This window comes from Branchiostoma floridae, chromosome 15, assembly GCF_000003815.2.
Source record: "Branchiostoma floridae strain S238N-H82 chromosome 15, Bfl_VNyyK, whole genome shotgun sequence".
In the NCBI taxonomy this organism is placed as follows: domain Eukaryota; kingdom Metazoa; phylum Chordata; class Leptocardii; order Amphioxiformes; family Branchiostomatidae; genus Branchiostoma; species Branchiostoma floridae.
The window spans coordinates 5,775,076-5,802,929 of NC_049993.1; the positions used below are offsets into that span (position 1 = coordinate 5,775,076).

At 43.0% G+C, this 27,854-nt stretch overlaps 1 protein-coding gene and 1 pseudogene across 4 annotated transcripts; both read right to left on the reverse strand.

Moving 5' to 3' along the window:
- LOC118432118 overlaps window positions 1-3,156 on the reverse strand; it is a 4,306-nt pseudogene extending 1,150 nt beyond the window's left edge.
- A 4,890-nt stretch (window positions 3,157-8,046) lies between these two features.
- Window positions 8,047-27,744, reverse strand: LOC118431897 (F-box/LRR-repeat protein 2-like). 4 transcript variants are annotated; one of them, XM_035843320.1, is made up of 3 exons: window positions 27,031-27,744; window positions 12,453-13,269; window positions 8,047-10,817 (listed from the first exon to the last, which is right to left on the reverse strand). In XM_035843320.1, exons 2-3 carry the CDS (start codon window positions 13,225-13,227, stop codon window positions 10,204-10,206), a joined length of 1,389 nt encoding a protein of 462 aa, XP_035699213.1. In that variant the 5' UTR covers window positions 13,228-13,269; window positions 27,031-27,744; the 3' UTR covers window positions 8,047-10,203. The 4 variants fall into 4 exon arrangements, with proteins under 4 accessions (XP_035699213.1, XP_035699214.1, XP_035699215.1 ...); XM_035843321.1 differs by lacking the exon at window positions 27,031-27,744 and adding an exon at window positions 25,850-26,174; XM_035843322.1 differs by lacking the exon at window positions 27,031-27,744 and adding an exon at window positions 20,628-20,706.
- Window positions 27,745-27,854: the final 110 nt, after the last annotated feature.

A 27,854-nucleotide genomic window follows, 5' to 3' on the forward strand; every position in this document is an offset into this window, starting at 1 on the left:
TGATACTGTCTTATGCTACCGTAGGATCTGCTTGGAGATTACTACCTCCCTACATTATAATCCCTCACCTCATTATAATCTCTCACCTCCCTCCCTCTCTCGATTCATACACACAGACATACAAACATACATACCAACATTTTTGCCGCAGTCAGACGTTCCTCCAATATTTGATGTTTCCTGAAAATAATAATGAATAAAACAACAATAAAAGTAATGTTTACATTGGATCATTATCTAGCCATTTAATTTTAAAACTTTGGTGTTTAATTCACTTTGGAATTAAGACAGGAAAAAGTGGCATTTCACGTTTGCTAGCAAATGTTGGCCCCTCGCGTTAATCGTCTTTGTCTGCAGAGTATCTCTAAGGCAAAGTAATCTGGATTATCCTTTACATTATGATGCGGTCATGGGGAGGTAAACCAAATCTACTTTTCATTTTGCTTATCTGGATAATACTGTAGAATAGAAGGATGACCGTGGTCGTGGATTATAAAGGACAAAATACGATATCACTATGGTAACGGAGTAACAAGTCACCTGCATTACTTTGTGTTATGTTAGTAGTTTTCAAGCTTCAACACTTTTGAGGCGGTGACGTTAACTTTATGCCATTCCAATGAAAAAGTGCCAAATTGTTCGAAAAAAGCCTGACAGAATGTTTAAATAGAAAAGAACGGTCCTGGCTGTAGTATTATCGTATGGGGTGTATCTCTACATTAAGCTACATTTGTATGTGAAACAGTTGAATAAATCGACCTGATCTTGATGTTGTTTCTGAAGGACCAGCCGTCTGACGCATGCGCCTCGGCGATGTAGACCGTCAGGAAGTCGGCCCTGTCGGCGAATTCGGCCACCATGTCGTTAAACTTGGCCAAATGCGCCATGAACGGGGGTCAGGTGCAGCTGCCGAAGTTCACCACAAGGGGGCGCCCTGGGACAATTGGAGAAACACAGCGAGGGATAAAAAAAAATACTAGTATGTACTTTCTACTCTGTAAATTTGCCAGTTATGCTAGGATCCTTCATCTTTCTTGACCAAGACAGACAACCGTGCTTATTCCATACCTATTTGGTAAAACTTATCATCACCTTATCAACCAACTGGTAAACCGCCAAGTAATAAGTTAATCTACACTTCTTGTGAAATCCTGCTGTTGACAGATTCAGAAATCACTTTGTGTTCGATAACCTCTGTACCTGGTCTACTGCATGTACGAGGGGCGGTCAATAAATAATGCCCCTGACCCATTTTCCATAGCAGGAGATTAATGAAACTTGGCACAGTTATTAGTCTTTCTCTTCATAGAAACCACCCAGAGTTATGCATTTCTCCCATCGTTTGATGCAGCTCAGGACACCGTTTTTGTAGGACACCCAGGTTGGTCCTCCATCAGATGCCTCATCAATGGCAGAAGAGGGACGACCAGGTCTGGGAGCTGTTTCCACAGACTTCCGGCCATGTTTGAATTTAGGATGCCAGCGTTTTACAAGGTCATATGATGGGGCATCATCACCATAAGTTTCTTTCATTTCATCAAAAGTCTTCTTTGGTGTGCGTCCTTTCAAATACAAAAACCGGATCACTGCGCGATACTCAACTGGTTCCATTTCACACCTGGTCCATTTCGCACCTGACTCAGTTCAAACACCAGTAAATCAGAAACCACAATTAGTTCAGAGTTGTTTTTTGCAACATAACCTATGAAGATATGAATCATTACACATACAAAATTTCATCTAGATCAGACGACTGGAAGTGGGTCAGGGGCATTACTTATTGACCGCCCCTCGTAAGTGCGGTCCTTGCCAGGTTGTAAGGGCTCCGCAGTCTCTGATGGAATATGTCGTCTTTTATCAGTATATTAATCTGTATCATTGCATTTTTATGTCGGGGCGAGGGCTAGTAAAGGTAACACCACCTGTTTTTTGGTGATTAGGATAAATAAGTTAACAAATACACACCTTTCTTAGCGAAGTCCATCAGCCGTGCTTGTGTGAGTCCGTCCATGTGCAGGAGCGGAGCGTCAGGAGACTTCCCTCCCACCCTGGTCTCACACTGGAGATCTTTCATCACTTCGCTTTCCCACATGGTCCAGAAAGAGGTGGACGTGAAGAGCTGGAACAACATAAACATTCATCAAGTTCTCAGTTCAATTTTAAAAAAAAATCTCAAAATCTCGTTCTCGTTTTCGGTACTGCTTTGTTTTGGTAATTCTTTGCAAAATAGTCGGTATTAACGGCATGGTTAAGCCAAACATTTTGGAAACCATGTCTACATAACATGTGTTGTACACTTATAGCCCAGTCTTGTTGTAGCTCAACATTAGTATTATATATGCTTTCTTTACAAATCTGTCACTTGGGAGACTATGTAATCTAAGCCAGTGTTAATTGTGATTGTGAATCAATGTAAAGTGATAGGAAAGCTGATATGATTGCAGGTTCTGGGGAGTCATGTTTCTTGTGCTGGGCTAGCTACAATATGGCGGCCGCAGGGTTGTCGACTTTGCATTATAAATGCAAGATGTTGGCAAATACATCTGGTTAGCAGTGTCTTTTTTTTTATTAGTTTCGCATACATTCTTGCAAAGGCCACTGTTGGCACCCAACCATGTTTATTATTCTGTGAAACCACTTGAGGTGAGAAACCACTTGATTCCTACGGGCATGACCTTGCAACACAAGTTGGACCGCAGCCTAAGGGTCCAATGTCCAACCTTACCGCTCACAATCGCTACAATTAGCGAACATGCTGTTTGTGTCTTTGGTCACAGTACTGCAGTTCTAATGGGTTTTCAATTCATCGGATCTATTTCACTATACTTATTGTGTTTACTTAAGTTTGAATGTATCCAAAGACAACACAACACGCACATAAACACCACACACACGCAGCCACCCACCCTTCAACATTAATGTTTACCTACCAGATCGCTGTAGTCCTCCATCGCTAGGGAAGAGTCACACATCTGAGATCGTTTGGCTATATGGATGTCCATCTTTCTCTGCAGGGAGGGAGACAGAACACCCAGGACCGTTCGGACAGCCCGCGTGGTAACAAAGACCACGACAAAACCCACAAACCTCAGGGCGAGAGAAATGCCTTGTAGAGCCTTCATGTTGGATTATTTGTCATTATTTACTTTGTTGACCGACCTGGTTTTGTGTACATATATGACGGGTAAGGTATACACTAATACAGATTATACCATATTGCTTCCATTGAGGGGGGATGCTTTTTGAAGTTGCAATAATGTAACGTTCTTACTTTGTCAAGACCATAGGCAAAGGCTCGTATTGGGAAGGGCACCGCGGTTACCTTTGAGAGATTATCTTGTCTTGTCTTGTCTGATATCCTTTCTTTCACCCATTCTTGTGCGTATGGCCGCGGAGGTTAAATTCAACCTCATTGGTATGACGAATACCACCTCTCTTCTTGATTTGGCCCCTACCCTATTGCCATTCAAGGCCGAGTTGATCAGATGCAATCAAGTGCAAATAATTCCTGGTCCTGGCACAAGACCGAACGCACCTTTGTTTTCACTTGTCTGACCACTATTGCGTGCAGGTTGAGGCAAAACCGCTAGGTGGGGTCTGAAACACGCCAGCTCGTAATATATGTAATGTATGGTACGCGTTTTTTGGTTCAGAAACAAATAAATAGATTGAATAAAAAAGATAAAGGTATGACTAGAATCAGGATGTTCTATGATTTTGTTCTTCTCTCTATTTTTTGCCTTTCTTTTAACCACAGCAAGTAAATCTTATGGATGGCATCCTCTTCAGACTGCAAAAATAGTGAGATAGGGCACAAAAAAACGAACAAGATGGGTATAAAATGCAAGATGGCTATTTTTCAAAATAGACAACGTTGTAACAAGAACTACATTGTAACAAGTACACAGGGTACATTATACCACAGCCAATGTATTCATTCTTATATTAAATACATGTACTGGTGTAGTAAAAGTTCTGGTGCATCCCCGTCTTGTAATTAGCTAGCCAGAGGGTACCGTATGTCCCCGGGTATAACCGCGTCGTGTGTAAACACGTCGACCGATGATGATGATTGGCGCCACTTTTACAACTATCCATCTAGTTTCACTTCTACAACTACAATCCTGGATACCTCCCAAGTGTCAGTTCTACAAATCAAATACAATTAGTAAGCTAAAACACAACGTATCAGCTCATTTAGTAATTTTGCGTCATGTTGACCATCTCTTAAGTTTTTTTTTTTAAGTCAGGCGAAAATTTATGAGCGCGTGGATGTCATTCATAAGATTTACTTTCTATAGCCTAATCTACTTTGAAACGTCTTGCACACCCTCAAACACCTGCATATGTAAACAAATGTGTAGCCAGGTGAGGTAAGCCAGCTTGGTGCCGACTGGCCGGACCGGTTCTGCAGGGCTGGAGACGCGCCAACAGAATCAGAAAACCGGTTCGTAGATCGGACGGACGCAACAGCCGCTCCTTTCCACTGTTTCTCGTTCCGCAAACAGCGCTTCGGTGTGCTTTTTTCTTGAACACAGATCCTGCAAAGTTGAGATATGGAAAGAGGAGATAAAGTCAGCTACCAGGGCTCCCGCGCAGAGTGGATCTTGAAGAGAGCGAACGACTTCGACGAAAAGGCGCGGTCGTTTTCGTGCGGCGGGTGCGGCGGGGTAGCGACGTGGGTCTGCCTGGACCCGGCCTGCATCGCCTATAACCAGTCCATGGCGCTGTGTCTGTGTGACGACTGTGACCATCGCTTCCACCCGGTGTCCAGCCCCGTCATGTGCCGACACCGCCGGCTCGCTGTGGTCCTGTACATCTCCTTGCTCATGCTGTACCGCTACCGTAAGATCGCCGAGGCCTTCACGAGCCAGAAGCAAGAAGAACAACAGGGACAGCCCGCTTTGGAAAGGCACGTCCACGACCTGACAAAACCTCAGCTAACGACAGAAGAGGATCTGAAGCTGAAAAAAGAACCAGACTCGCCACCGCCACAATAGGAGACTATGGCTATGCTTTTTTATAGCTTGTCTGACAATTTTAAAAACAAACAGTCAAAACATGGAGGCCAGTTGACCCCGACTAGAAGTTCCAGTAGAACGAGTCTGTGACAGAGTCGTCTGCGGAGGCCGGACAGAGCAACAGATTTCAACGTTTCAACCAAGGACTTTTTCTTCCCTATAGCACCACTAGAGCTCCTTATTACAAGGGTTAAACTCTGTCAGTTGAATGATGCGAAGTGGCAGGATCAAGGATCAAGACACTGACACAACAGAAGAGAAAGGACTGACGACGTTTAAGAGCCGAATTTAGAAATGGCCATTCTTTATAATTGTTTAGGAAAGACACAATCCGTTCCAGCATATAACGTCCTTGGTTCCAGCCACTTAGATATCATCATGATGTATGCTGCGGGAATTGATTCTAAATGAATTAGTCCCACCGGACAACACAAAACTCATGAGAATTCAAACCGGATCTTCTTTGTGTCAGTATACGTCTTTATGTAAATACGTGTTAAACAAATTGTATCTTTTGTATTTGGTATAAATCAAGTGCATGGTCGATCTTTGATGCTTCTTACTCATATCTTGTTGTCAGTACAAATCTAGTGTTTTGTGACTTGTACACTGCAGCGACTGTGATTCCTAATCTTACACGTAGAATGAGTGTGCTTTCAGGTGAGATTTTTCTGTAGTCATGGCTGAGGCTCTGATAATTCTACTTAAACGGCATGCCACGTTAGAATGTGATCATAAGTGACACGTTTTTGGCGGTTACGTCTAATTTGCTCACTGTATTAGTGGGTGTTCAGAGCTTTGTTGTTGTTGTCTATTGTACCATAGGAAACCAATCCATCCCGTTCGACAAGGTGTTAGCCGCATGCCCTTTGCACTTTCTACATCATTGAGCTAAACAAGTCCTTGGCATTCCGAGTTAGCCTCCTTCCCAGATTTCTGTCAGTGCTGTCTTCCATTTGGGGGAGGGAACGCTGATTTGCGATTTTCAACATGGGCGAAGGTTTTTTAATTCAAAGACAGTAAGTTTCTGCACAGGAACAGCCTCTAATGACATTAGATCGCATAAGTTTATGTTACAAATTAGAGCTATCCCCCTAGAAGTAAAAGCCATCGCTGTAAGAAGTATACGAAGGAAGTTAATTCCGTGTAATTGTTTATCGTAAGGCAGGTTCATGACAATAAGGACATTCCTGCGGCCGTCGTGTATGTGTTATACGCATTTCAGTTGTACATATCTAGTGACGAAAAGACCTTGTAGACAATTGGTTTCTGACAGCCTTTCTAAAAACATAGGAAAAGACATTGTTCTACGAATGTTACTGCGGATCAAATAGTTTTGTAACCGCATGTGGACAGAAGCAAATAGCTAAACATACCATGTGTTAAAGCATGTATTTGACTAGGGACACTTTATTTCCCGTGTTTATATATACTTTTGTGTAACCGATATGCCGATGTGGTTTGCGGCATATAACTGTCAGTATATACCCTAATAAATATTTTTACAAAGTTTATAGAAATATGTTTCTGGTGATGCTTTATTCGTAGTTTTATCTTTTTTAGATCAACAGGGAAAACTAAGTATATTATAATGTCTACCTTAATGCAGACAAAGAGTTGTCTTCAAACTAAAAGCATTTCGTTCCTAAGTCGGTTACAGAATCGCGATGTTTGAAACCCATCTGTTCACAGAAAAGACATAGTCAATAACATTTCTCGCACAATCGTTTTCGTTGTTCTTTAAGTATGAAAAAGAAATCTGAGACAGTCTTTGTTTACATGGTCTTTTGAAGACGGATATATATCACAGTAATGCCTGAACATCGAGATTACAAAATGTCGTCAGACCGGTTTTTAACAGTTTGACAACGGTTGGGTAATTGTACAATTGTGGGTCCACTTACCCGTAATTTAGGTCATTCAATATTTAGTCCTTCTCTTGTTTGATTGTATAATGCAGAAGTTATTGTGAACACTACAGACTTTTCAAAGTCACACTTTGGTTGCCATCTTGAGGTATAAATGTGCGACCAAGATTCGGTGTTTATTTTGTGTGATGCTTTTCTCTTGTAAGATGGCATGAGGGAAGTCTTAAAAGTGACAAGACAATGCGGTAGGTCAGATTACCAGGTGTGCCGGGGGAAATGGGCCAGTAGAATGCAAATGTGGAGTAACCAAGCATACTGGGTCATTAAGTGCCATTTGAAAGGTTAATACTTCTATAAGAAGGTTGTTGACATCCTAGATATATTTTACATTATTCATCATATTTTGAATCCACACAGGAGAATCATTGCTTTTGCTCCGTTTCAACCTCTTCTTTATCTTCGTCTTCTCCCAATTATACATATTAAGAAAGGTGAATGACCTGCACCATTCGACTGTCACCATGGTTACTGATGAACTAGCAGACACTCAATGGTGTTTGATTGCAGGATGTAGTAAGTGTCAGGACAGAGTTCAAGGGGTTGGTCGCCATATACATGAATAATGTGTTGGGATAATGATACAAAGAGCAGTAGCTTGTTAGTGTGGACCATGTAAATGTGAAGGTAAACCTAATGCCTTTGCTTTCAAATATTACCTTAGTTTACTGTGCATTTACGAATCTCGTCATTTATAACGTCGCCACAAATGACTACCCAAAATATAGTTGGTATAGTTAGCATTATAAGATTGGGTCTCGGCAACTTTGTAAGCTTTTCACCGCAAGCTATACCCTATGTGCGTTAATATTCAATACAAGTAAAACACTTGTCAGGAAGTAGGGCAGGTTGTTATGCAACAGCAGTCGCCAGATGGCGCTTAAGTACCAACTTCTGGTTACCTTGGTGCTGTGCAGTTATCGTTCAATAGGAGGCATCATATAACTCTTTAATGTTAATTCTTCGTAACTTCTCAATTTGTTACAAGTTGTTGCGATCGTCAGTATTAATGTGTTGGTTATTTTCATTTTTCATTGCTCTACTTTAAGAATCTGTACCCTGATTCACCAACTAGAAGAATCAGACAAACACACTGAAAGTAGATAGAAAATGGAATGCTTTATTTAGCAATGTGTCCCCACCCACAATTAATAAATAACAATTTCTCGAAAATAAATACACTTAAGCATAGTACAACAAAGGGTGAAAGAGGCAACAATGCAGCGGTTAGATGTATAAAGAATGCTGTGATATTTACCTTAAGCTAGTATATACAGAAAAGAACACCATTTGCACATTTACATAAAAAACACCATTCTCTTTTGATTACGAAGTGTACATATATGTACAAGTATTAATTTCTCAACTGGATTACGTTGATAGAAAGACTTTTTGACCCCAGAGCATGTATAAACAATGTTGGTACCTAGATATTATAAGAGTAGACTAGTAATGCTCATACATTTGACAAAATCGACTCTTTTCGCCTCTTTCGTTTTGCCTTATAAAAACACAACAAAATTTAAACAAATCTTAAAATGTCAATCTTTTAAAATCGCAATAGTCGAGGCAATATTCCAACCTTTAATAGTAGTCTCATCATATTAGTAGAAAATATGTTCAAGTTTCTCTATTGTTCACAGCTTTTTGTTTACAAGAGTACAATGTTCTTCGAGCCTGGTCGCTTTTGCGAGAACAATATTCTTCTTTTTGTAAATATATTTTCCCCAGAAAGTTAAATTCCCATTGCAAGGTTTTAAAGTTGTATGCCGTACCAGGTTACACATGTATTGCATTGACGTACATATGATGTGAACACTGCTTTACCAATCCCCATTACACATGCCACTAAGAAACAGACAGAATTCACAGAAGATTGGATTATATAAGCCACGAAAACATGATATTATGGATGATAATGCCTAGGACCTTTTGTCCATGTCATGAAAAAAACGGACATTGATTGGCAAGAAGTCCCACACTCAGTAAAATTACCGCAAAATGACAATGTCAAGAAACAAGTCGTAAAATGTCCATTACAAAAAGAGTCATCTTCTCACTCTCGCATCAAAGTTGGTGTCTCCAGACCATGCCATCCATAAAATCATATTTGTGTAGCATTATTATTAATAAAAACAAACCTTCACCGCTCATTAATTAAAGATGATTACCCTGTCTCCATGACAAACCTGAATTACCATTACGGACACGTAATTTACAGGGTTTTAGATTGTCAGATATAATACAATATCTATCATAATTCATATACTTTACTCCATTTGTTCCATTGCCTTTATCAACGACAATTCTTACATGGACAATTGCATACTTCATGTATGTGAATTCTATCAATAATTAAGAAATGCCTTAGCGGAGTAAATGCATTAAACTGGAGCGGTAGTGGTAAGAGTTATGTTTGAGGCACTGGTCAACAATTATGACCTACCTATCTTAACAAGATATTCCTAATGCAGCGCCATATGCTTCCACATATTGATAATTTACAAACCCACCTGCATGTAGGTGCCTTTGACAGCTAGTGAACACTCACGTTTTAAGGATACGCCCCATTTTCTTACTTATTTAAGATAAGTGCTTTTTTGTTTTATGTTTTACACTGGTGACATGACATGACGTCATATCCATTGCAAAGTGGTTTGTATCTATCAGAAATAGTCAATACGAAATATTCAGCTGGTAAACCTATCCCAGACGGGAGATGCGAAACTACGTATACAAAAGGAGTTATCAAAATATTAATACACGATAAAGCGTACCTAGAAGTTCCTTTCTACAAAACATGCTTCAACCAACATGGAAGATAATTTAGATAGTGTTTAACACCTAGGTTCATGGATGGCATATGCACGCACAGCGATATATTTTTTCTTCAGGACAGTAATCTTTTTACAACCACGCACCAAATCACCAAAAAAATCAAGAACTCGCAGTGAATCTTGACTAAAATCACAATAAGATTAGAGTAGTCGACATAGTTGGGTTCACAATTCGAAGTACGCATGCGCAGCGACATGTATTGTGGGAAATAGACAACTTGTAGACAACTCTTGTTTTGACTTTCGACCATTGTCTCGAGTTGCATAACGGTTCAGGCATGTTTTGGACCTTCTTGTATGACATTGTCCACAATGCATTTCGCTGCACATGTGTGCGTAGGATCTTGAACCTCCTTATTGCCGTTCTTTCTTCGCTGTGCATCCAAAAAAAAAAACCCTATGTACCCTATCTAGTCACTATCAGCTACACAGAAAACTGGGAATCTCTCGCTGGCACAGTCCCTCCACGCGGATGTTGTTATTCAGAAGCCACATCCCGTCAGGGGACAAGTTCCTACAGTCCCGAACATTCAGCCTCTCTAACCGCCCACACGTCTGCAGCAACAGCCCCATGCCCTGGTCCGTCAGGCGCGTGCACCCCTCCACGTTCAACGTCCTTAGCGACACGGTGTTGGACTCCGCTAGGTACCGCAGCGCCTTGTCGGTCAGGAGGAAGTTTCCGCTGACGTTCAGCTCCGCGATGCCCGGGCAGTTTTGCGATAACTGTTTGATGCCGCGATTACTGACGCTGAAACAGTGCGCCATGCTGATGTGGCGCAGCTTCGGGCAACGCTTGGCAAGATGCTCGATCCCCTTATCCGTGATGCGGAAGCACCAGTCAATGTTGAGGTACTCCAGATTGGGGTTGTTGACGGCCAGGTATTTGAGCCCGCTGTCTGTGAGGTGCCAGCAGCCGTTCAGGTCCAGGTGACGCAGGCGGGGGAAGCGGCACTTCATGCCGGTGTCTGTGATGAAACAGTGGCCCAGGTCCAGGTGCTCCAACAGCCGGCAGTACTGCGCAATGTAGGCGATTCCTGGAGGATACAGATAAGGACAAGGTGATTTAGTTTAAATCTTCGATGTAAGTCAGAATGACTGTGCACTTTTTTTAAAGTGCAATGAAAGAGATAGACATGCACAGAGAAAATTAGAGAAAAGACTGCATGTAATCTCTGTGAACTGAATCGTTATCATACCCATTTTGCAAGTGTGTAGAGTTTGTGATGGGAATGGAAATGCAATGTAGCCGTCTAAAGCAGTTACCATACCAACCGCTCTATTTAGACACATTTAGATAATCAGGTAGAGGTCAACTGCAACAAGTGTCAGCAGCTTTATTTAGACGGATTCGGGTTATCAGGATTAAAGGTCATTGGGATCCTACACGCAGGACGAAATTATTTATTTGCTCCGATCAAACATCTTCCAGATGTTTGCATACCATCACAGCTAATATGAAAGAAACTAAATCTATCAATAGAAATGGCACAAAATCATGTTTTTAAGGTACTAGGAGTATCTATTATCTCCAACCCCTCCCCGGCTGTTGGTATGATCCACAGACGACAGGGGTCAAACGGAAATTTGGACACTCAGAAGTTCTTCCCGCCAAATTTGACAGATTATGCTTGTAGGAAAAAGATTTTTCCTCAGAGGAGCCCGCAGACGTGCTCCAAGGATATCTCGAAAGCAGAGGAAGGCACTTTGTAAGCCTTGGACGTTCTGATGATGCCTCCTTGGTAGAGCATAGCCGTGGCGACTCTTGTAGCTGGTCACAACGATATGGCGGGTTGTATACCAGGCTCAGAAGAGGGGTACTTGCGCAATACTAGCCACGGTTAAACACAGCATTGAAGATGAATGGTGAGTTTACGAACACTTACTTGTCTTTTAATTAATTGCTCTCTGTCAACTCGTGACAAAACGGAAAGGAGGGAGTGAAACACCAACTTGTATGACCCTGAGGTCACAACCTTTTGCCCTGATTACCCAAATCAATCAAATACAGCCGTCGGCACTTGTTGCAGTTGACCTTTGCCTGATTATACACATGTGTCTAAATATAGCAGATGGTAAATCTTTTATTTACCTATGTTGTTTTTTAACCTGTGCTGTTTGTCTACATGTCGCACAGTAGTACTGTTTTACCTGTAGTACCTGATTGACTGCAGTATTGAAGGTACTCGCTGGTGTCGCTTTATCCACCTCAGTCACTAGTTGTTTACTGTTTCGGTTTGTACGTCATGCACATTTTTCATGCAGTCATGTCATCACAAAACACCCGTCCAATGTTTGAATTTCGAAGGTGAGGAATTTTATCTGAGCCCCCCCCCCCCCCAGAAGGACAATGGGCCTCCGTAAGTACTATATCTCCTTTTTAATGTGTTATGTTTATTTATTTGTAATAGAATGTATGCTATATTGCACAAGTGAAACAAATGAAGTAGCACCCTCTATCATTTTTTTTGTCTGAATTAGAATCCACGTATCTTATCACAAGTAAACAAATGAGACAGCTCACTCTATCTCAAGTTTTCATCGTTAGTATAAAAAAATCATGTATCATCATACTAGCGAAAAATATAAGATCTTTCTAATTTTCTAAACTTTCTCCTCTGCCCTAATTATTGTGTTTTATTAAGTCGAAATTAAAAAGCATAAACACTCACCATTATCCGTGATTTGCGAGCTCCTAACGTTGAGATGTCTGAGCTGCGTACAGTACATGGCAAAGTGTTTAATGTCCAAGTCGATGACTATACCCCGGGAGGCGCTTGACCAGCCCACGTTGAAGCATTTCAGCCTCGTGCAGTAGGCCGGGATCGTTCGCATCCGGTGCGGATCGCGCCACAGTCCCTCACAGTCACTAATCGTCAGCTCCTCCAAGTTCACGCACTGCTTAGCCAATGAGACGACGCCCTGGCACGTGATCTCCGGGCACGCGTGGATGACGACGTTGCGCAGCTTCTTGCAGCCGTTGGCCACGTGAGCCAGTCCCCGGTCGGTGATTCGCCGGCAGCCCGAGATGTTCAGCTGCGTCAGCTTACTGCAGTTCTTCCCGACATGCTCTAGATACCTGTCCGTCACCAGGTTCCAGCAGGCGCTCAGGTCTATTCTTTGCACGTTTCCCCTCCGTTGTAAGATGTTACAGAAGACGTCCTCTTGCTGCGTCGAGCTGAACGTTGTGGAGGAAAACTTTAAAGACGTCCACAAGCTCGAGTCCTGGCAAAGCCCGCACCAGCGCTTGCACACCTGCGCTACGGGCGGCAGGTGCACCAGCGCCGGCTGGAGGAAGGAGAAGACCCGGAGGATGAGCTCGTCAGGGAGGCAGGAGAAAGGGTCCACCGGTTTCTCCTCGTCTGCCGTCGCCATGGTGATGACAGGAAGGACGTTGAAGCACTTGAGCTTTGTGCAGTACACTGGAACGGTCCGCATTGTCCTCATTCTTCGGGGGCCACGCCGATGCTAGACTTAAATCCCTCTCACCTGTAGAGACATGAGAAATACATGTCAATAGTTGTTGACTTTAAGGGTTGTAGTTTGAAGAAAAATACATGTCATCTTCACCTAACACCAAGGCCTTATTTACCGGCTCTAAAACTGGTAAAGTTTAACTTTACAACACTTTACATAGCATGCTAGCAGCTTTACAAAATACTGACATGCTTTCACATTAAAAGAAATATGAGCACAGCAAATATACATAGAAACATCTATTGTTCAATCAATCAAGTACAGTCTTTTATTACATAAAACTTTTGAAACCTAAGACATGAAAGCTGTTCAATAGTATGCAGCATATTCCATAGTCCTAGACGATCAAACATCCTTAAGGTATTGAACTTTGAGTTCCGGCGAAGAGGGGGCTTAAATTCCATGGTGGTTATAGATATTGTGGCACTTGCAGTGGGCTGAGATAGATTATGGTGGTTTAAAGATGACCTGGTGACCTAATCCCTTCAACGTTACCTTCCAGGTTTTTGAAGGGATTGCATGGCCAGACGTGTGTTTTTAGGCTATAGTCTGCCTAGCTGTCGACTACAAGAGACGTTGTTGAAGGAACTAGGGCATTAATTCTACCGACTGTTTGTCTGTTTATATCCACAATTACGTACACATTCCTGCATCCCTTTGTTGTAATAGAAGAGTTTTGTTTCCCCAGATTGTACAAATCACATCGAAACAAGTTTATTTTTTCCTGTATACATGGCAAGGTGGGGAAGCTTGAGCTGCCACTACTGCAACAATAAGAACCCAGTGTAGTAATCTTAAGCTTTGTTCAAACAAGTTGACACTTCTTTAATAACCTTTGTATTCGAGCAAATAAGACGAATGACCGAGACGCGTTTCAGACTGGTTTCTGGACAAGAAAAGCTCGAGAAATGTAAATTCTAAAGGTCTGGGTGCCAAGCGTTCCAGAGGGCGAATACTGCCGCCATAGCACCGGAACCTAAGTTGAGTGTATCCCAGTGCTACGATTGGTCGAGGTAAGACGTCAATCATCATTTTAAGATGGTGGTCTATTGTCGCCTTTGTATGAGTACCGGGGCTGTGTTAACCGTGTTGACCTAACAAACAATTCGCACGTCTGGGACATAAATTGTATTTGCGCTAACGAGTCATTTGTGTCGCCTCCAAGCCATCGTGGCGTGTTTAAACCTCGACTCTTTTCTCTCAAGGACCTGAACTCCAGCCCAAAAATACACAGGCAAAACAGGATTCTTTTGAAACCCGGCAATGATAACAGTTTTGATAACACAACAGGACAAACTTGACGTGGGCGGAGAATATTAGAAATCTTCAGGCATTGTTCCGCGCCTTTTGAACTGCAATGCCGCGATCACTCTCAACAAACAGTGGTGTTGACGTACGGATTAGAGCCCGCAGTAAATCATGACAACATTCCTTAGTGTGATCCCCTTAATGATCGAACCTCAAAGCCAAGGAGCGATTTTTCAGCTACTAATGGAGCGTTACCAAGTTGCACTTGTAAATACACATAAACTCGGCACACTGTGTCGAGAGCTTCTTGTTTTCTTATCTTTTTTGTTGGTGGGAAGAAAAAACCTTTGATACACCAAAGACTGCCGTTGGCAATGTTAACATCAAAACATTGTGGTTTGGACTTTTGAAATGAGATGTCTGGAAACGCTTGACTGAGTGCCAGTAATACTCATTACAAATGTGAGGTAGGTACCATGTTTGCACAGTACTACCGCATACAACTATGTCGTTTCAGTCGTTTGTATCTAAAACACAATCGAATTCAAAGCAAAGGATATTGTATTCAGTAGCATTAACCAAGCAAGACTCAAACATGACTGTACAGTTGATACGACTCTAGTATTAGTGTGACAGTATCTAATGTTTACCCAGGAGTACATTAGTTATGTGTATAGATCGGTATCAAACTTTGTAATGGTCAGTATATAATCCCAAACCTCTGAAGATAACGCCAGTGTGGACATTGCGTACATAATTAGATCTGATAGCCACATACTGGTAGTAGTATCTATACACGACTTGTCCTGGTCTGTTATTCAATAAGCTAAAGGAATGAGGAGTTGGGAAGGGCAAACAATGCTATAGTTGTGAAGTTGTACACATAGAATGTTCATGTAAAAACTGCAGATTATATCTGAAGCAACTGTTTTTCATTGATTGTTACAGGGATGTGGGGTATGTAAAGGCACAGGGTTGAGTGATTTACCGATAAGATAGGGCGTACATGGGAATGGGCATCAGCAGCAGTAAATTAAAGGTACACTTGTCAAAGGTCTTACTCATCCTACTTTTACTATGCATGTGTAACTCTTCTCCTCTTACCCGTTGACAAATATGAAGCCCTGTTCATATTATATCTAGATATATTCGTGATGAATTGGATGGCTGATAAATCATCAATAGCGTCTCCAACAACAGTTCCCATTGATATAAATTACACACGTACGAGTATATGGTTCAACACAGTTGAATCGTTCAAACAATAGGCGATTCATTACTGCAAAACACGGGGATTTTGCTCCTACCATCCATCTTTTCTGATGTTACCGTCTTCAAAGGTCGCTAAAGATAGAGATTGTGTGTTTTCTGGTAGCGATGTTTGTGTTTTGCAGAGGTAAGTCTGGTGTTTTGTCGTAATGAATGGCGGGCATTTATATGAACTCGCCATGATCTGTGTGTTTACTGCTTTTAAGTCGTTTGCTCGACAGGAACTGAATTGATGCGTCACGGTTGCGATGGTTACCGAGGAACTTGTGGAGCGCATACAATGTATAATGAACAAGATGATGATGGGGATTTTACAATGACATGTTAGTGGTCTATAGACCGGAGGCACAGGTCCAGATTTTAAATTGCTGAAAATTGCTTTGAGATATTTTGATCATGCTTTATTTCTAGGTTATTTCAATTCAGTCATCCATTTTCTGGTGACGCTACATAAAGTCCCTCCAGATGACTCTGTCGCGCATGACAGACAAGAGGTCTCTGGTATATCTGTCCAAAGGTATTATTTCTAAAGGTAAAGAAATCAAACAATTACATATGACACCAAATCAAACGATTACATGATGATACCAAAAGGGGGAACAACGATCATCGCACCAATGGCATGGGTTGTGGCACGTTAGCACCTGACTGGCATTTTAATTGAGCGAAACTTGTTCACTTTTCAACGGACCCGCGCGGCAACTTTGAGTTGCTCCGAAAACACTTTGTAATCAGTCGGTAAATACGGGAGAAGAATCGAAAGAAAAAATGCTCATTTATCGATACGACACACAGCTTTTATATCCTCCCACTGGACCGCAGCTACCTGTCCACCATTGCCTCCTACACTTCCGACACCATCGCAAGGCCGCCATGTTTGACCTCAAGGTCACACCTTTAAGGTCAGCTTCGCGGGAGTTCTGACGAAGCGACCAAAATGTGGTGGTTAGTTTTACCTCCCACAGTGCACATTAAAATGTCGATATTCCATCATATCTAGGTTCCAGATTTCATACTTTGGCCTAGCAGGCTCTGAATGCATGTACGTGTTGTGATCCGTCAAATATTTGCATTGTACCCTATTATTGATAGCCCTGGTCGAGGTGGACACAGTGAAAGGGTCCTCAGTACTCAAAATCAAGCTTACGAAGTGTAAATGTTGTCGTTTAATATGTTCCAAACGAGTCGAGTGTACTCTTATTTCTTGCTGTACTTTTCTAAACTTTAGAATCTTCAAGTACGCTGAATTGACCCGTCACTATTTGAGCGAAATGTTTCGTCCTGTACTAAAACGACATCGATCCTCAAAAATAATGTGCCTAAAGCACATAAGTTCGGTACAATATTCCATGGTTCCACAAAAATAAATCCCCAAACAGTGAGTGCAAATTGGCATTGGACCAACGTAAACCCAATTATGGGGATCACTTTGTTTTCACACCGCCCAGTGTCAAGTTCTTCCACCTAGACAAGCACTTGGTTATAATATTTCTCTGTCTACACATAGCAAGTTGTTGGAGTGGGTATTAGTGCAGTTAGCAAGGACAGAGCGATCGAATTTTGCGGCTGTGTATGACACAACTTTGCCCCAAAAGCTTGTTACACAATACCCAGGCGGTAAGGTTACAGTGTAAACTTCCTAGCAGGGATTTCTATTAACGAGGGTGTTGTGGGCTTCCGTCGCAATGTTTTGGGTACAGCGGTCGGGACTTCACGGGCGTCAGGGGCACGCTTGTTCGGCGGGACCCTCGCCGGCGCCAGGGAACCCCGCGGCCGTGTGGTCGGTAAACTTGACTAGACATCGTTTGGCACTTACAGGGCGTTTGCACGTGGCCGCTATATCTAATATCTCTATAAATAGCCGCCAAGGCCATGTTGGTGGAATGGATAGATCCAAGATGGTGGCCGACCATTCGGAACGCTCAGACAAGAATTTAATGACCAAAATAAATTGATTTTCATAGCGAAATGCTTTCTAGTTATAAAGAGTGAAAAGGAGGAATTTTAGAAAGACGCCACATACCTAAAACGTCATTCACATGGAAACTTCGCATGTGTCTTTAACCCGCCAATATGGCGTGCGCGCTATTACGTCACGGTCACGTGGCCGCAAACGGTGTCAATGACCCTGACAATCAACAGGTGGTTGACGTGACGAGCATAACCAAACAGAACAAGAAGCGGACACAAGAAGCTTTATTCTTGTGATTTTTCACGGTCTTTAGGCGCAAAAAAGCTATATGTTTTTGTATTTGCACTTATGAATATACGAGTACTAGTAACATGTGCCCCTAGACTAGCCTCCTTCGTAGATTCTTCGATTATTTTTTGGGGAGGTTGATTCCCGATTTTTAACAGGTTCTCTATGTTTTGCGACAAAACTCCCTTTCCCGGCAAACTCCTCTCTCACCAGACTCCCCTGCCGTAAAAGAGAACCTTAGCCCCAAGTGTTAAAAATCGCGAGTCAACGCTCCTCAAAAATAAACGCCAACGCTCCAGAAGTCTGCGAAGGAGGCTACCCTCAGACCTTAAGCTTGTAGGTCGCATAGTCTCTACCAGACTCCGGATCGCTGGATCATGGAGAAATCGTAGAAATGTAACAAATAGAGGAGTAAGCCGGCCAGAGGAATATAACCGGCCAGGGAACAGCACGCGATCCACGGTTATATTCCTCTCTATTTGTTCCATTTCTACGATTCTCCAGCGATCCGGAGTCTGGTAGAGACTATAGGTCGCACACGTTTACAGCAATGTCGTAGATATTCCATAGTCTCTAATAGAGAGGAATATAACCGTGGTTCGCGTGTTGTTACCTGGTCGGTTATAGTCCTCTGGCCGGCTTACTCCTCTATTTCTACGATTTCTCCAGCGATCCGGAGTCTGGTAGAGACTAGATATTCCAATTGCACCATGGCCATACGTTTGGTGCAGAATGTAAAATCGGTGGTTATACCTGATATGCAGTAACCGTTGAACCATATTTATTCCATCATGCATAATTTTAGTACTGCTAGCTGTTAAAGAAATCTGCAGTAAAAAGAGAACATGATACGGGCAATTAGAACAAAGCCTGGCTAATATAACTACCCTATCCTAGAGACTGATTACATCGAGAATAGTCAAAATAACGTGATTGTCCTGTAACATGTAGAACAGATTAGCTTTGTGATCTTGCGGTTTAAAGACTAGTACTTGTGGCCATACACCAAACCCTGTGCAATTGTAGATCGATTAGGTTCACGCCTTCTATGTATCACATAAACTTGGCCCTAACCCCATGTGGCGCCTTCAATTACAATCAAACACAGATTGATTTATGACCTCAGTGATGACTCCTGAAACCTCAGCCTCTCTCTTTTTGCGACACAAACAGTGCAAATTAACGTTGTACAAGCACCTGACAATAGCCCAAGCCTCGCGCGACGACAGATCACGTTGAATACCAGATGACATTGCCCAAACATAAGACCTTACTCTTCTACAGCAACTTTGTAACGTATGGTTTGAAAAGAACAAGAGAACGCTAGTGTATCAAGACGATGCAACCAGACCTTAAAAAACCGCGACCTTCAGGGAAACGCGTTCAGAGCGATTCAAGCCGCTGGAAAATTGCGGCCTGTTTTGGCATCTACGCTCGAGAGGCTGGAGTGTTTCCGACACACACTCGACCTGTTTTTGGACGTCCAACGTTACCCAAACCCGCGGGGCAACCTGTGGTATCCAACACTCACGCAGATGATGATTAAAAGAAAAACATGAATCTTTAGTAACTTCAGTTGCAATTCACTACTCTCCCTGTGGGTCTAGTATGTGAACCGCTTTCCCTGTTTTTAAATTTCGGGCATATGTAATGCCTTAAAAGGCTTTAAAGGGCTTTACATGTGCCCAAATAAAGGCTTTAAACGTAGTTTGGGCAAATTACCCAAAACTACGAACAGGCAAAACAAGTGGTTTATTTTTAAACCAAATTGCAGCATTACACACTAATCGTCAACAATAACAAGGAAGATCCGTGACTTCGTGGGCCGAGCCACACCCGTCTTATGGTATGTTTGGGGTGATAGGATTTTTATAGCGAGACCTTGACGGAACCGAAAGTCCACAAGGCCTCTTTTCCTCCACACAACAGCTACAATTTGAACGGCAAAGTCACTCCTGTGTACCAAATTTTCTGTTCCGCTACGCCAAATAAATAGAATATGGTTGTAAATCATTAGCTCATAAACATCCCTCTACTGTGACTACATGAATAATACCAACAAATAAAGTGGCTTCGGGCTACCAGCCTAGTTGGTTACGCATCGTCAAGTTGCTTGCTTATCTAGGGGTCTTGCTAGAATAAGTAAACAAGTCCTACATGGATCATACATTTTTTTGCGTGATGAACAAGTACATGTGTTGCCTTGTAAGAAGATCAAATGTTTGAGTCATACCCCTAACAGCTTCCTTTGAAACTTCAACTTTGATTTATGCTCGTTACAATACAAAGGTGCAGTCTATATCTACTTGTATTACATGTTTAGCTACTAGTTGTAGTCAATGTACAACTATTAACAGACTGACCTTAACTCGGGCCACAAAGTTCAAGATCAAATGTCCAATCAGACAGCAGGATCGGCACCATTCCCCAACGAACTCTTCCGTACTGCAGCTAGCTTTGCATAATTTAAATTAGGATCTAAAAATCTCGTTTAAATCGTCCAACACTGGCGCACAACCGTGTATAACTAACTACTCCTACCAACACGCCCAGAAAAATCCAGCTCTTTAAAGAGCCGCAGTACAGCTCTTTTGAATGAGCAAGGATGACGTAATGCTAACCCTTTCCACCAACCAGAAATAAGTTCAATCACCCTGAAAGGCTCGAGACTATGGCGGCTGTCACCTCTCCCGCTCTCCCACCTCGGCAAAGGTAAAACGACTCCGCCAGAATTCATCGCTACTGTTGACGATAAATATTTGGCGAGATTGGTCGATGATATCACCGCCAAGCCAAAGACCTGTCGAGCGGGTTTATTCTCGATTGAGGGCTTTGGAATGTCGAAATTATGGCACCAGACACCAGCGCATACCTCCAATTAAGGTATTTTGCGTCTGCAAAGCCCAGGCATTTTTGGTAACAAACCACTAACTATTCGGAATGAAACCCGGTGTCAGAGACAAAGGCAGATGGTGTTCTTAAAAGTTTTGTTTTCATTGTGCATTGTACTTGAGAGTGTGTGTATCATAAACACGATTATCAAGGTGGCGGAATATGCTTATTCTATAGAACACACGTCCTTGACTTTGTACCATATGTATTTTATAAACATAAAAAGAACCTCTTTGGAACCTCTTTTCCATTCTATAGACATAGAGAGAGGCATTTGTGTTCAAATGTAAAGAAACATTAACAGAAAGATGTGCAAACGCCATGCGTTAACTTTGGTTTCAAAGGCAAAAGAGTCTGTCTTGGCCAGTGTAACGCACCAGGACATACCTCTGGCCAGAATACACGTACCAAGGTAATACGTTTTACAATGCTTAACCTGACTCGCTACACAGAAGACACCTGTTGAAAACGTCGAACGGAGACAATTTTAGGTGCTTTTACCATAGGAAACACACGTAGGTACATCTAAAACACGGAAGTGCCTTTCTATTGGGTGTGGTTTGGTTTGGTTTGGTTTGGCTAAGGAAAGAGACATGTTGAGGATGTCAACCAACAAAATACCCCATTTTCTCAGCAAAAGTTGAAAATATTTTGTCTGCACCCGAATACATAAAGACTAATTATTAACCCAAAATAGAAAACCGGAACTTCCATCCCCTTGAACAAACCTTGGCCATATACCATTCCGAAACACCTCACCCAAAAAATGACAGAGAACAGCACAACTACAGAACTCGTGGTGTAACTCCCATGAATAAGAACCAGTGACACGAGACCGCCGAGACTGTATTGGGAAACAAAATCGCAAAAATGGCCCTTGTAGAAAAAGAGAGGCTTTTCCGGGGATCAGCGTCTGTACGGGTAGAGAGAACTTGTCATTGTGTCGCCTTTGTGGCCGTGTCAGTCCTCGATGCAGCCATAGCGAGTATTATGGGCTACTTGAGCGTCCGCCATTGTGCTCTGCAATGCCGTTCTACTAGACTCCACAGTCCCTACCAGACTGACTACGCTGGCTATTATAGTGAGTTTTGCTAAAAGGAGTTGGCCGGCCGCACAGCTAAAAATGGACCTTGGCATGGACTGACCCCCCGGTCAATTTCTCGATTTTTACAATCCCCGCACCCCCGTACTGCCTGGTGGAGGCTACTAGACTTCATAATAGGCTTCACTGCTGGTGTGTTCATATTGTCATTGTTTGTTCCTTGTTCTGATAGCTCCCAGTTTTTACAGCATTTTGGAGACCCATTAGAAAGCAACAGTATGGAAGAAAATATAATACACAATCAAAAAAGGACGGCAATATTAAAACCCTGCCACGGAACCTGCTTTTAAAGTGTAGGTTCCGCTCACTGCCACATCGCTCGGCAATTATTTAGGAAGTTACGTGTTTCCACAGTGTTATACGATGGTTCTATTCAGGTGTTGTCAAGCTAACCGGCTTATAAATTACATCAGCTGAGCCTGAAGAGAATGTGGATTATGAAGATTCACACTAGAAGGTTTAAAAAGTTTTAAAAAGTTGCTGACTTTACACACCCAGCACGAATCTCTCATGCGTGTATTTTTTTTGTATCAATCCCTATACGTTGTCCATTGAAGATCCGGCATTGAATACAATAAAGCTTTAAATCTCTACCTCGAATCCTTAATTTTTGTGCGACCTAAATAGTTATTGCGTAGTCTGTTAAAAAGAGAACAGGAAATCTTGACTACATGAAAAATCAATTGAATTAAGCCTTTTCCAGATACGTAATCAAGCAGGTTACTGAAAAATGTAGTAAGTGGCCGTAATACTTTTCAACGCAAACTTAGATGAAAAGGAAACCTCCAATTTTGTATGACTGTGCACAATGCACTCGTGACATATCGTCTACACGATCAGTCTGTCGGGCTTGAGATCGGATTTTGACGTACAACAAAACACGACAAACAAAAGAACCAGCTAATCCACAAGATGTCTTCTCAGATCGGATTGGCAACCCTTCTACGTAATCTGCTTTTGTGTCGCCATCTTCTTTGTTTCACCAGGTAGCCTCCACTAGCAGGCTTCTCGATGGTTTTTATTTTACATGGGGCAGTTTATGTTCTCAATATGTACCGCCTGTATGTCGAACGCAGAACTTTTCTTCGACAAGCAAATGGTGTAGAAAACAAACAACAAGACTTGGTGGTTGTCATTAAACAATACGCAATAAAAAAATCACAAAAAATGACAGTGTTGAAGTCCCATCCACAGAGCCTGCTGTGAAGACTACAACCATCCCTGCTACCTGTCAGTTAGATAAGCTCCCCTTGTCATAGTGCAGTCAGCACATAAGCATAGCCGCCAGGACTCTTTGTGTCCTCCTTATCAAAATATCGATGTGCTTCACCAAGAATGAATGATAGAACACAACTTGATGAGGAAAGCGAAGAAGGGGCTTCTTCCTCCAAACACTTAGCTTCTTGTTACAAGCATAGGGGGTGGCTTCAAAAGTTCTGGGGGTTCTCTAAACAAACGATTACTCCCTGACAATATGAGCCATTGTCAGTGATGAGGTCAAGGTGCTGTTTATGTTTGAAGTTTGGCTTAGCAAAAAAGATAACACAACTTGAAATTTTCTGTCCACACCATTCAGAGGCACTTGAACACGTTTGATCCTCCACACGAATTGTACTTTATCTGATGAGTAAATGCTGTTTAGCGTCCCTGTTTAAAGTATACCAGAGGTCTACCGATCTCTACGGTCGATTAATCATATGATTAGGTATCGATAAACTGTCAAAAAACAAAGCAGAATGTCATGAGAAGAGGAAAGGGCTCACGAACTTGTAGATAACAACAACTTTATCACCAACTTGACTGCGTGGAAAGGGGAACTGAAGCACTTAAAATGGCTAATTAAATACGTGACGCACGCTTCAAAAAAGCGAGGCTTTGTCCCTGGTGTTGGGGTTGTCTAAACGCACACCTTGCTTTTTAGTACGCGTAAAAAAATGTTGTACTAGAGTAATTATGTTAAAATTATGAGTGTTATAGATGTAGAATAATTTTGAAGATTGTCAAATGTGAAAATTTCACGCCCACGGTAGCCATGGTACGCGTCCTGATCAGACCCCCCTCAAGTCATTCAACAAGCAATTAGCTTTGTCGCTTGACATGTAATATTTACAATGTGTGGCAATCTAAGTACTATTTCCACAACAACGACAACAACAGGTTCAAAACAGCTACAATTGCCACTAACGTTAGTGAGAAATTAAGGGCGGAGATTTCACAGCAACTGTACCGATGAGTTCTCTATGTTGTCAGAGTCTTAAGCAAAATATCTTTTAAAATCAGTGTGACATCCCGAGTTTCGAAATATCTTAAGATGTGCATTGAAGAAGCAAACTTCCTTTTGACAAAAATAAACAAGTCGGTGTGAGATTTTACTATACATATAGACATATAAACTGTACAGAAATATTCACTCTGTTGTCAGAGCAAATAGCATAAGATCGGCATGGTTGGGTAGATCCGAAATATCTTAAGATGCGCTCTGAAGAAACAAACTTCGTTGGGCAAAAATAAACACGTTGTTGTGAGACGCCCCCCGCCCACCCACCTTCCATTGTGTCGAACAGGTGCGTGTAAGATATACCGGGCAAGGCGACGGGCCGATTGGAAGGACTCCGGGTGTGAAAAGCACACAAAACACCCGCCATATTTACCTAAAATACCCGCTCTGTATACCACTCCACGGCGACAAATTTCCCCGAGCTCCAATTTGTACAGAACCGCAAACTTTCACTGGGAGAAGCCTTAGAAGTGGAAGTCAGTCGCGTCCTGCTCACAAGGACGGTCCTGCTTGACTGCTTATGTTTCCGCTAAGTAAACCGACTGTTTTGAGACACATGACTTGACTACAAAAGAGTCATAACAGTGTGGAAAAGCATGATCTAATATAATGTTGTTTATGTTGTCGAGTTGTGCACCCAGAAAACGCTTAGTAATTGAATACAGGGGAAAGCACTGCACCTCCAAACACTCACTACAAAAAACGTGTGAACAGACAAAATCACTTGCTATAGTCCACGTGGAAGTTGGTGATGTACATGTTATTATTAGAACGTGTCCACCACGCGTTGGGTTGAAACGTTGTGCCGGTAGGGTGACCGGATAATACACGCGCGATATATTGACATTGCGCCACCGTGACGTAACGTAACACGGAGCTTTTAACATTCTTTCTATTGGTATGATATTGGGATATGGATGCCATATATTGATATTACATCCCCTTTTCATTAATTTGAAACGACGCAGTTCTATTTCGCAACACTAGTAGCACCTGTGCGAATATTATATACCGTTAAATGCACCTGTACTGTTATCAAAATTTGAACAACTATTTGTTTACAGTGTTGATTAGCAACATGCTATGATTAAGAAAATATATCACAACGACTTTTACTATACAAGGCAAATCTTTGATTGCAAACCATATCTGCTCCTACACTTTCAGTATCACAAAGAAGCGATAAGTCGAATCCACTTAGTATACTAGTAGAATAAGATCCTTATGTTGGTTGACATTGTAAATATCATTTTGTTGCGACCTGTACTTGACCCAATGGGTATGTATATGTACAATAAATGTCTTCATTTTCATAACTGGGTTACGTTACATGATGCAGCATTCACATCATCATAAGTTGACCTACTTCTGCGCGGCTTCCGTTCAGGTTTGAACAAGAGCCGGACGGCAGGTAAAGCAAATGTTGTCCTACGCGTACGCGGCTGACCTGTGCACGACATTTCCGTGGGGTCAAGCCATGTATTGGTTTGGTCCGCTTGGTTGTCTACAAAAGCATGAATACGATCTATACGCTATGATAAACGAACAGAGTGGTTTTCAATCGGACCATAACTGGATGGGCAACAACGGTAGATATACATACCAGTAATGTCTGTTGCTGTGTAGTTTTAAGACTTCCACGCAGAAGTTTTCAGCTGTTAAAACAAGAGCGAGCAAGGCGGCTTCGCGTCGTCCGTACACAACCTCCCATTCCGACAAGCAACGTCACTGGAAATACCTGTCGTACGGCTTACATGCTCTCTACGGGGTGCAGACGCAACCTTTATGGATTCCCCGTAGCAACGGGGCGGCTAGAGCGGGTCCCCAGGGCGTGGTGTTGCCGGTAGACTCGGGAGACCCCACCGCAGACCAGTTTTGCTGCCCGGTGTTGTACAGACTTGTTGTTGCCCCTCCCCCTTCCCTCCCCTCGTCTCACCTGCTTCACAGGCGCACAGAGAGCATGCGCGAGCCGTGGAGTGCCCCTAACCCGCGGAGCATGCTGTCAACAATGGCACACTGGACACTTGTTCGGCCTGAAAACGATACGGCGGCGTAAGCACAAACCAGCGCCTGTTGTTCTCTCCCCCAGACAAAAAAATCAATCCTATTATTTAAAAGTCTTTCTGAGTCGCGACTCATGATAACAGGGCAACTTTTGTGCCTGGCGCCAAACTCAATAAACTTTTCAATTTGGAGAAGCGGGGTGAGTTATAGGTGAAAGTGAAGGGGCCGCCGGAATATATGCGGAGAAAATAAATTTAATCGGCTGGAAACCTGACTCCCGGGAGCGGAAACAGTGCGGGGTACGGTTACGGGTTTGAATGGGGGAGAGGGGGTCGGACAATGTTGTGGCCGGGCTTGCCACGGGGTCTGGTGAGAGGGTGTTCTACCAAACGTAGGGCCACGGCCTGTAAGGCTAGACTCGGACTTGAATGCGAGTTGTTGTTTTACTCGGCGCTATTACCGGATGAGTGATGATACGTGCCACGACTTCAACCCGCCTATTGTGTCTGCCGCCAGCCGCACTGACGTCAGGTGCCCTGGTGTGTTCGTGTATGTGTGTGTGTACTCTGTCCTTCCTCCGAAAAATCCTCCCTTCCGCTTTCCAACTCCCGAAAAAAATTAAGTCTATAAATTCACCTGACAATCCCTGGTCTTATTCTTTACAAGACGTCGGAAGGATTAAGGATAAGGAGGTATTGACGTTAAAAGTTTCCAAGCAACCGCCCCACAAAGCCTGGTGTCAAAGTCCAGTTCACATAGGTGAACACCAAGTGTACTCACCTTGTGTATGCTCGTACTGTGTGCCGCTTGTAATGGCGGCGCCCCGGCAAGGTGTCGTCTGCGGGCACGTCTCACCCCTGTCCGTCCCTCACAACACGGCCGGTTCCACCTGTAACATCGCCACCGGCACGGGCACTGTTGTGGGCGTATATCAGTGGCAGAGATCAAGCGGTGTTTGTAACCATATCAGGCGATAATTAGGCGGGAATTCACTCGACCCCTCTCGCCGTGTCTTCACCTGGTGGCACGGCGGTAACAAGTGGTTGGTGGCTGGGCGGGCAGACGTCCTTATAGCGGCGCGGGCAAGTTGTCGGCGGGACTCCTGCCGGGCTGACGGCAGCGGGAGGGCCTACCGGTGCGACGTGCTCGGGTAAAATTGCGGGGAGTGTGTCCCGCGGACGTCAAAGACTACCGCCACTGCGCCTCGACATGCATAGTCATGTGTCAGCACACAATGTGGGGCAACCTGCGTGACGCGTCGCCGCCGACCAATCACCGCGGACAACACAAACAGCTATTTGAACTTGCCATCCTTGCGTCACTGTCAGAAACAAAGTTAATTAACCCCCACTTAGCGCCGGGCGGCCCTCCAGAGCGGTCGATCCGACACACAATCGTCCCCGGGAGGGGCAGAGGTGAACCTGTTTCAACACACCTGCTTGTAGCACCCCCCTCTCCCTCGAGGGGAAACAACCAAGAGCCCTGCAGAAAATACAGTAAGGACAACATCATGAAACAAATCCTAAACTTTCTAAACTAAACGAGAAGGACAGAATTTGCCAAAAGTGCAAACATAATATTTTTAAACACTCACAGGCCTGCGT

Bases quoted from the DNA above. Each gene is read 5' to 3' on its own strand.
- LOC118431897 (XM_035843320.1), bottom strand. From the start codon at position 13,227: ATGAGGACAATGCGGACCGTTCCAGTGTACTGCACAAAGCTCAAGTGC. The intron at 10,818-12,452 runs GTGAGTGTTTAT...TGTATCCTCCAG, and splicing joins CTCGCAAATCACGGATAATG to GAATCGCCTACATTGCGCAG.